We start from the raw sequence: 10820 nt of genomic DNA, 5'->3' as shown, positions 1-10820 counted from the left end.
CAGAATACTGTGTTTGATGGAATTTATGTATCATGTATGAGGTGTATGAATATGCACCAGGTCATTGTTTTTAAGGGTTAGTCCTCTGGTAATGTGTGTCCTTTTTCGGGCTTATTTTGCCCAGAAAGAGGTACCCGGACCATCTGTAACTCTGTTTTTTATTGTCTCATATTATCCTAATCAAAATGGTTCCAATTTTTATTACTCTAATTCTATTACTATTTTTATAACGGTTTTATTACTATTAAACTTGTACAATTTTAAAACCAAGCGACTGGCGTTTTTCACAGGTGGAAGCTGTGTCTGCCACAGAGGTGGGCACAGCTCTGGGTGCCTCCTGGGCCAGGGCCAGGCAGAGTTTGGCCCCTCTGCTCCCTCAATTCCACCCATTGCCAACACCTTTGGAAGAGACATCCCCAGCTGGGCTTGGGCTCTATTTCCAGAAACAGCCCTGTCTGTTTTCTTTCCTTGGGGAAAAAAGTCAACAAGAACCCCAAGTTCTCTGCTTACCCCGCGTTTTGGGTAAGCAAAAATTTCAAAACATAAATATCTGATAGGTATCAGATATTTATGTTTTGAAATATCTGATAGGTATCAGATATTTATGTTGTGAAACTCCACAAAATAAACCTGCAGGCTGCAAAAGTTCCCCAAGTATTTATTTGCTTCTAAAAATGACACTGTTTCACACAGCAATATGACGTCTTTGTGACACAGGATGTGACACTGCATTGCACGGTTCTGTTCCACTGGAGAGATTAAAAATAAGCACAAAATGACTAAACTAGTTTAACATCCCTGTCAAGAGGCTTGATTATCTCTGCCATTTATCACAGTCTCAATGGTCTCCTAAACAACGAGAATTTTCCTAATGAAAACATGTTCTTTTCCTCTAAAACCTCCAGAGGCAAGAGAAACCACTGTTACACAGAATTATTTGTAACACAACTACTCCACCTGCCTTGATGATCGCATTTTTACTTGCTAGGATGGGGATCAGAAAGGCAAACCAGGTCCATCCCAGCTACAGTAGCCAGGAAAGGCAGATCCCCAACTCCAATTCCAGTTCTGCTCTTTCCATCCCTGTTAGGAAAAAAGTGGTTCAAGGCATGGCAGCAGCACTTGAGGCTGACTCTGAATAGAAGCCTCGGGGGCAAAGAGATTAAATGCAAATGCTCCTGTGTGCTTGTGCAACCCCAGCCAGCTGGTTTGAAGCTGCTCCGGGGAGCAGCAGACTTGTGCAAACACTCCTGACAGCCACCAGAAAGTGCCAATGGACTTTTTTATTTGCTTTGTGCAGAGTTGGGGATGAGAGTACAAGCAGGGTAAGCCAAACTCTTGGAGGCGTTTCCTCAAAGTCATCTGTGTGCTTCAGTGTCACGCTGATGTCCAGCCTGTGAGTGTGAACAAAACTCACTCCAGATTTACCTGAGCACAGCCCCCCTTCTCATCATGGACTGCCACTGGAGCAATCCTGGGACTGAGATTGCCCCAGTCTTTCCAGTTCTTGGCCTGTGGATCACCTCTGGTATTTTAGCAGCTAAAAAAAACCCCATTTCTACAAATTCCATGAGCCAAGGGTTTCATGTCAAACTTAATGGCTGGGGTGAAATCTTAGGAACAGTGCTGGGCTTAATTTCTGTGAAACAAGACATTTAAATGCCTCCTAAATGCTTCTTTTATCCTAAGTTATCAATACTCCACAAGGTTTGGTCTTTCCTCCTTGAAAATTACTACCTCAGAAATAAGAGTTTTCTCATTAATATACATGCTAAGATTTACCCCCAATACTGAGAAGGATCCTCAGCCATTCTAAATTTTCTCAAGAAATACTGTACTAAGTGTTCTAGGCCTCTATATGCTTGGCTTTTTAATATTTTTAGGATGTGTTTTGGCTTTAAATGCTGCCAGCCAGGTAAAAACCTTTTCAATGTTGTTTTAGTATGAGCAAAATGGAAACATTGAGAATTTCAAACAAGAAGCAAGTAAGGATTTTCTTGGATTCCTTGGTCTTTCTGTAGTAAAGAACACTAAGGAACTTTTTTCTCCTAATGGATCACTCCAAGGGAGGATCTTTTGACCATTAAATATTTATCTGGTGTCACACTCTGTGTTAGCTGGTACCAATGGCTAAATTTAGAAAAGCTGTGATCCTTCTTCTGATGCTTTTTTTAAGCTCTACTGGGCAAGTAGAAGGCTTAGGAATTAAATGAGGTCACTCCCATCCTAAGGGTGCTCTGAATTCTTTCAGTGCTGTTAAAACTTGCACAGCTCATTTTTTTCCTTCTTTAGTAGGAGTGAAATAGTTTTTTTACCAAGTAGATTGCAGTTCATTAGTGATCAATAGAGTCCTCTAAAATATTTTAAGGGCTGTATTAGGAACTAGCACTGTTTTTTTTGTCTTCACTAGCAAAAACCATGCACACATTTTTTTGGGAGAGACAAATCCAAATCCCTAATTATATTGGAGAGAAGACACTTTTTAAAAATTAATATTGATTAAGTACATCTGAAATCAAATCCACTTGCAATGTCAAGGTGAGGTTCTAGGTCCTCCATAATGACAGAAAGACAATTTTGTCTAATTCAGGCCACTGATACTCACATATTAAATACATGTTCACAATAAATATAAATGTTTATCTTCATCAATATAAGTAACTGTCATAACCTAGCTAAAAAGCATTTAGCATATTTTGTTTTGGATCCACATGAATATACACAAATGAGAGGCTATTTGATAATGGTTGTTGCTGCTTAGCTGACAGAAACCAGTTTTGCTGAAAGCAGCAATTGTAGTTCCAGAGAGTTATCCTATCTGGAAAACACAGTCTTAACTGGAGAAATAACAGGTGATAGATTTAATTCAAGGCCTCCACCTGATGAGGATAAGCAGCATGGTAAGAAGTTGTTACAATCATACCAATCAGCTTCATTTGTACCTTCAGAACAACATGAATGAAACAAGGATCACTCACAAAATACATTTGTACACCCACAACGCATATAAATCTTCTCATTCTCATATTTTGTGCTACTAAACCCATTACCTTACTCTAAATTATTATAATTTGTGTTTTTAGTAATCTTGATTGTTTTCTCTGTCCTAGTGGTAAGTTAATGACCAGAAGCAGAGGCAGTTCTTTGCAAAGCCTCAAGAGGCACAGCACTTTGAAATTAAAACCAGCATGAACTGCAGGCCTGCTGCTCAGATAAAGCATAAAACACTGAAATTACCTTTAGTCTGAAAGGAAGACATCAATAGTACTTATGGGGTAAGCTTCAAGGTTTGTGATATTTAGGACAGATTACCAGAGGTATGCAGGGCATTATGTAAGAATTTAAGAATCCCTGGTATTTTCTGAAATGACCTAAGCAATTTCTATGCCAACATTTATTCAGATTTTATTTTGACTTCCTGGAATACCAAGAGAGGAGATCCTTGAAACAAAACACTTGAGAACTAACAACTCCTGTTACCAGGTGGCAAAACTTCCTCAGGGATACAGGGAATAAACTCCTGCTTTCTCAAGAGCATTTTCATGGTTTTTTTAAGAATTACTTATTTGAAGATAATCTTCACAGCAAGAATTAGTATTATTAAATGTACTTCAAATGCTACTGAACAACCTGGTAAAATTATTCTATCCACAAACCTGCCCTACCCCAAATACCCAGCTCTGAGTAGGAAAAGGAAAACCAGTCCTAGTTTTCTACTAAAAGCTTTCACCAAGCTGTGAACTGAATATAATTCTACAAAACAAAGGTAGAAGCCAGTACAAGTTCTGTAAAATTCACATCAAATCCAGTAGATAAAAAAATGTAATTTTGATCGATTTCTGCTACTGTAGAATGGCTTGGCTCTTCAGCAATAGTCTGTCAGGCACAAATAACTGCAAATGGAAAAGCTGTTGCTAACAGCCTCATGAATTCTTAATAAATGTGATGATAAAGATTTAAAAGGTGTTCATTCCTGTGTGTAAAAGCCACCTTAGTGGTGTCCATAACATCCAAAACTGAAGGCCTGGTGCCCAACAATTCCCTGTACTGAACTACCCATTCCCTGCAGAGGCCAGGCAGCCCATCTGTATTTGTAATTTTAATAATCCAGTCCCCAGTTCCTGGAACTGTTGCTCAGCAGCACCTAATAGAAAAGATATTTATGCACATTGTTATGCATGCAGACACTCTGCTTTTCAGCACAGACTGCCTGCAGAGCTGAGCCACTTGAACAGAGGAGATCACTGCTTTGTCTCATTTCTACCAAAGCATAGAGACCTGGAGGGGTGAAGACAGGGTATTCAAACAGGTAGTGACTTCCATTTGCTGAAACACTTCCCAGCTCAAACAACTGCCATTCCAATGCTGCTGTCCTCCAGCAGAATCCTTATGGATCAAATTCTCTGCCCTTTCTCTGCCAAGATCTTTTTTTCTATGGAATACCAAGCTTTCACTTCCTCCCCACATATTCTTGCTCAGATCTATAAGAAACATTACTTGTTTCAGCTTTTCCCTATAGTGGAGCAAACATTAAAAAACCTGTGTGGCAAAGATAAAAAAGTTAAAATTTTATGTGTGGGATTTTTAATCTGTTTTCCAGCTCTTGGGATTCTCTACAGGTGAAAACACGGCAGGCAATAAACCAACCTTTGAAGGAAGAACTCCAAACTGTGCACCTTCTTATAAAGGCATCACAAAATTATTAATTCAGCCCAAGTAAAAGGCACAGGGAACAACAGGTGAAGCAAAGCAGCCAATTCCTGGGATAACCTTGCACCGAAAAGAACCAGAGTTAAGTTGTCCACTGCAGGCAAATCAGGAAAGGCAACAGCCCCAGAGACAGCAGAGATTTCTTTCTGTATTGCAAACCCTTCCAGACATGCGTTTCAGGAAATTAATTTTACCTATTTGAATGAATGAAATATATCTAGAGACATAAACTACCCAGAAATCTCCAGTTGAGAAAATCTTCAGTTGATATTCTTGATACAGAGCAAGGATGGTCATTCATTCTTTAAATGACACCCCATAACACCTTAAGTCAGGAAAAACCAAACTCCTCTGGTTTCTGCACCCAAAGTTGGCCAAATTCAGTTAAAATGTTTCCCTACAGAATCTAAACAAATGCAAAACTGACAGCTGTGCTCCGCACTACTTCCAGAGAAATTTATTTCACTCTGCTTCATCCTCCCCTTTAAAGATTGTGCATTTCTTATTACTTTTATGCTTCTAATTGCACATTGGTAAATTTATAGGGAACAGGAAGGATTCTAATAGTACTGTGCATTGGTCTGCCTCTAGAATGAAGTAAATATAACACCTGAGGCACATTTTTAAAAATCCATTTCTTTGGTAAGGTAAAGCTGGCACCGCCACTGCAGAGGTTTCACTGCCTTCCCCAGTAGGAGCAGCAGCCTCTGGCAACTGAGCTGATCTCAGTGGATCTGGCTCCTGCTGCTCTGCCAGCAGCCAGGTTTGCCAGAATGCCCTTCCCAAACTGAAACACAAAGATTGCTGCATACACCTATGAAAACACAGCACTACCATATTAGAACACTGACCTTTGTACTAAATGAAACTTCAGAGCACCAAGAAGAGGATCTATCCAAAACACTGTATTTACAAAATCATCAGGAAACATGGCAGTTTCAGAGCAATTCCTACAATGAGGTTTTTTTTATCTTTTCACTGATATAAGCTGATCCCAGTAGGAGAAACATTTTCCATAACTTTTTACAGCTCTGACATAGCTATGCTGCCTATAACTGCATCAGGGGCACATCTTGTACAGTAAATGCAGACCATGTGGATGTACCCAAAATCACTTGTTATTTACCAGTTTGGGAACAACTCTGCAGCTGTAGTATCCCATTTCCTGACCTGAACAGAACATCTAAGACAGCTTCCAAAGACCCTGAGCTTCAACAGTGGATATGGCACTTGGCTGAATATTGTACTCCTAAGGAAATTAATGTTGAGTGTTATTCATGGAATGTTTCTAAAATTTGAGTCTCGAGCTCACATACACATGTGAGCCATCTGGAAGCACTTCCAGGAGATGGAAGGGAGATTTTAAGAACTATAAACAGTATTATTTACACAATGCCCGTTTCACTTTTTTCCACTGGAAGTAAAGAAAGAAAACAACCTTAAAACTCTATATACAAAATGACTGTAATTGAAAAAGAACTGCTTAAGAGTTAGCATGTGATATCAGGAGATTAATCAAACTTCAGTGACGGACAGAATTCCTCCTGGTCAGCACTACCAGCAAAGCCTGGGGCAAGGAAATTTTCTGGCACTGTAGTAAAGAACTGTCAACAAGAGAAAACACAGAACACTGGATTTTTGTTTACATTATCAAAACCTAATCAAAGAAATCCTGAAAGAGATAACTTAAGACAGAGACAAATGAAGCAGATTTTCCATCTATTTTCACATTAAACAAACCAGATATGAATAATTTATTTTCCATTCTGCTGATATGAATGAATTTTATGCAATTTGCCAAATGCCAGTATCAACACTTCATATTCCAAGACCAAGATTCCTTGTCATTAATTCCACGGGTGTTGGCCTGTGTGCCTTTCAAGAATCCATGTGAATGGAGGGACATTTGCAGGCACCTCACAAAGTCATTAATAATTTAAGATCAAACCCAAATTTTATTGCTGTAACAATAGGCTACACAGGAAACCTGCCTCTTTCTACCACCACTCATTACCAGCCATGCTGAGGGAAAGAAGTGCACAGCTCTTGACCAGATCTATTTTATTTATTAAAAATTAATATACAAAAGATTATTTTTATCTGTTTTCCTTTATCCCCTTTGGACATAAAAATATGTTTGCATTTGTCCTTAAAAGCAACCTCTAGAGCCTGTGTTGGGAAATAGTGTGTCACATTTGCCAAACAGTGCCAGAGATGCTACAGAGAAAGAAATGGATTTTTAAAAACAACTAGAGATTTTGAAATTTCCAAAGTTTATACTACACCAAGGATATTATACAATTATCTCTTCCATTTGGTATGAGCTGCAACCAAGGCCAACACTCTTCCTTTTCAGGTCCTTTCTTTTTCAAGCACTTCTTTTTGGAGAAATGGATTTATTTTGAAACTTACCAACAGCATATGAATTTGGTGTTAGCTCTAGAAGATCTCAAACTATGAGTGAAACACCAGGAATATGAGAAACAGTTCAGATTTTCAACTTCCTTACTTCAGCCATTTCTAGGGCTAGGGATAGCAATGGGAAGTGCAGGAGAGCAGAGTATTTACAGGGCTGTGCAGACATTGCTCTCCTGCAGCAGCCTCCCCGTGCATTTTGGCTGACAGACAGGGTGCTCAAACTCCATCTTAAAGCAATGCCTGACAGCTGATACAGGTATCAGACACTTGGTGGCACTTTTAGAATGACATTATTCTTCTAAATTCAAGAAAGGGTTCTCCAGGACATGAAGATAAACAGCTAAAAGCACTGCAGCAAGCTTCCTTTTCTCCACGTTCCTTCTTCCATCCACCAGGAAATGTAATGCCCAAACCTCAGACATTTTAGACTTTTGAGAGGTGTAGCATCACTTGATTTATACACGGGGAACAGAGCTAACAGACTGCTGCTGTGATTTGCAGGCCTCAGACTGAAATACTGCTGCTCATCTGCTAGGAACCATAAATCCTGGAGGAAAGCTGATTAGCCAAGTCCTCAATCACAGCTTGCACTTCAGGCCCAAGACTTCTGCTGCTTGGAACTGAAGCAAACTGTTGAGTGATGAAGACAAGCTGTGAATCACCCTGTGAGCACTGCAAGCATTTGATTGACTGTTTTAGGACTACCCCAAACTGTGTCATTTACTACTGAGAACAAGATCTAAACATTTGGCCATGAGAACCCATGGAATTCAATTTGCTTTCCTGAACAGTTAAAACTTTCTGATCCCGTGGTTTAAAATGCAATCCTAGTTATGCATTTTCTGAAAAGCACTCATGAATAAAATAATAGAATAAAATAATAAAACAAGAGAAAACACATTAAGTAAAAAAAGAATAAAAAATGCTTTACTGTTCTTGAACAACTATACATTTTTATTATGAAATTATGAATATAAAATAAGCCAAGTCCACGCACATCTTAAAACCACCCTGCCCGCCCCTGGTTTTTTTTGTGTCTTCAAAATGGCATTTGAACAAATTTAAGCATTATTTATAGTTAAAACTCACGGAGTCAAGTAAAACATCAACCACACTACAGTCCTTGAAGTGTGCAGGAGAGCAAAAATAGTAAACCATCAGTTTTGTGAGGCTTAGTGCCAGGAATTGTCTAAAAGATTTGTCTCTGTTTTGATTAACACAATGCTACTGAAAACATTTAGTGTTTCTCAGGCCTTCAGAGGTGCAAAATTTTAAGTAACTGGGGAAACATTTTTTTCCTCTACCACCAATTTCTATGTTCATGGAGTACTTTGAAGATCAGCTTACCATTTTATGTTGCATATTGAACACTGAACAGCAGTGAACAAACAAAGGATCTGGCATTTTCATATAATAAAGTTATGACCAGCATAAAAAAAAAGTGACAGCATATAAAAATAAGAACTTTGGTTCTCTGAAAATTAGCATTCAATTGATGAGTTCATCAGAAGCACCACTGAAGTTTTAACTGTGTCATACCACAAGGTATTTGATTTTTTTAAAGCATTTCAAAGATGCCCCATGGGTGGCACCCAAATTGAGTTCATTTCCCTTTATATGGGATATTTTAAAGAATGAATACCACCCTGCAGGATGCCTGAGTGTGCAGGAAGCTCAGCTATGCAGCTAAGCCAAAGGACAGTTTAAAGGCCAGCTCCACAGCAGCTTCTGTCACTGAGTCATGGAAACACACGTAACACTCCTGAGGTTTGGGATGGAGAATGAGTCTCCTGGGGAAGAAAAGAAAAGAAGAAAATCATCACAGGTGTTATTTGTTTTTTCTCCCCAAATGGTAGATTCTGGTTGTACTGCAAGGTTTCAGCAGGAAGTTAAAACAAGCTGCTGTGTATGACAGTTGGCAAATTTTGGTGTCTGTCCTGTGTTACTTGACCTCTTTCAACACACTGGATTTTAAAATCAAGTTATTCTCTACTCAGTTTTTTTAAGGCTGTGTAGGGAAAAAACTCGTCAGGTTTTCAGGATCTTCTGGGTCTGCAGCAATCCAAGTCTGTGGGGTAGAAACTGCAATCAAGGTCCTTGGGAGCAAGCCCCAGGATTCACATATTTACTAATTTTTAACTGTAGTAACATCTGGGTAGTTACATTCCCACATATTAATCCAATGAGCTCTCCTAGGGAAAAAGCTAAAATAGAGAAGCTGTTAATACCTGTGCATTGTAATTATTTTTAAAAGGTATCAACGGTAACATGAACATTTTTTCAATGTTTTCATTAAAGATTTTAATTTTTCCACACAAACAGCAGTTATGTACATTCATGTTGGAAACAATTATTTTTCTTCTTTCTCTTTAAACATTTTTCTTCCCAATGAAACAGCCTCTTTTATAATACAACAGTAATTATAACTGTCACCTTATTTATGTCATTGACTCAGCAGCTATTAAAGGTGGAAATTCACATGAATGCAACTTCCCAGTCCCCTTAAATTAAAGCTTCCTCAGTCAGTCAGCTCAAGTATTTCTGTGATGTGCTAAATTTATTTTTAAAGAACACAATGGCATAAGTCCAAATGAAAATGTGGAGGTGAAATTTGTCTTCAAACCTACCCCACAACCCAGTAGTTCATTGTTGGTGGTGGTTTCTTCTGGTCAGTCCAGTTTTCAGGAGAGCACTCAAACAGCAGTCCATGTTCTCTTACCAGCCCTGGGTCCTCAGCTGCCGTACTGAAATCCGCAATCCCACTGCCTGCCTTCTTCTTTTTCTGTAAAACAGCTGGTGAAATGTTAGTAGAGAATGAGACATTTGGACATAAACACAGGCAAATACAAGCATGTGATTTGTTCAGGACTCTCTGATGGATGACTCTGCTGTCAAAAAGCCAGGCTTAGGAGATATAACTGATTTGCTTACATGATTCTTTTCTCCACAGTTTTGTTACTTGGGCATCAAAAGGCTTTTCTATTGTTACACCCCTTAGAATTAGACACATGCTCCCTTTTTTGACTTTTTTTCCTTCTAGCTAAACACTGTTTTTCGAATAAGACATCTGAGTTACTACAGCACTTGAAAAAGTGTGTTACAACAGCTAAAGCTCTCATCTTTTTTCCTCTGTGTGCCTCCCTAATTAAGAACCATGATAGTAAAAGTCCATTGAATAAACTTGGCCAGGCAGGAATTTCTTTTTGCAAATAAACAGCTGAAGCACTTGGCTCAGAGATTTTCTGACTCTTACTCAGTATGAGGGCATAAAAGCATAGAAAATAAAGACATTTTTGTGTCTTCTCAAGCTGTTAGAGCTGTGTTTTGAGAAAAACCTTTGAATAAACCTTGCAAAAGTTCCAGTTCGTCTCTGGATCTGCCAGTGAAACAATTGCTTCAAAGGTCAAAGAAAAGGTGTTTTTAGAAAACAAGGAACTTCTGTCTGCCATATGCAGACAGAGAAACCACACTGTTCAATCTGCCTACAACATTGAAGATGTAGGGACTGAAGATCTAGAAAATGTGCTCAAAACATCTTATTTAAGGGTTTAAGACCACTGAGCTTGTTTTTGCTAAACTTAAGATTTATTCAAGACTCCTGTACGCATTTTAAAAGTTAAATTGTGAATTTTGTGTTCTCAAAAATAGAGGAAAAATTGATTATTGATCAGTTTACAGTAACTTTGCATTAC

The 10820-nt window shown here is 38.7% G+C and overlaps 1 protein-coding gene across 4 annotated transcripts in view; it reads right to left on the bottom strand.

Moving 5' to 3' along the window:
• Nucleotides 1-8032: 8032 nt before the first annotated feature.
• The window catches only part of INTU (inturned planar cell polarity protein), a 41537-nt gene continuing 38749 nt past the window's right edge, over nt 8033-10820 (bottom strand). For 2 of the 4 annotated variants that reach the window (XM_071452362.1, XM_071452361.1), the window contains exons 15-16: nt 9756-9910; nt 8033-8918 (exon numbers count right to left, since the gene is read on the bottom strand). In XM_071452362.1, coding sequence (XP_071308463.1) covers nt 8807-8918; nt 9756-9910 — 267 coding nt within the window. In that variant the 3' untranslated portion in view covers nt 8033-8806. Of the gene's footprint in view, nt 8919-9414; nt 9922-10820 lie in introns of those variants that run through there. The other 2 variants (XR_011683243.1, XM_071452363.1) reach the window with 2 other exon arrangements.

Source organism: Agelaius tricolor, unplaced genomic scaffold (genome assembly GCF_023055355.1).
Source record: "Agelaius tricolor isolate 1412-34295 unplaced genomic scaffold, bAgeTri1.0.p SCAF_34, whole genome shotgun sequence".
NCBI lineage: Eukaryota > Metazoa > Chordata > Aves > Passeriformes > Icteridae > Agelaius > Agelaius tricolor.
Note: the sequence above shows the minus strand (reverse complement) of the source record. Positions and strands in the feature narration are given on the sequence as shown.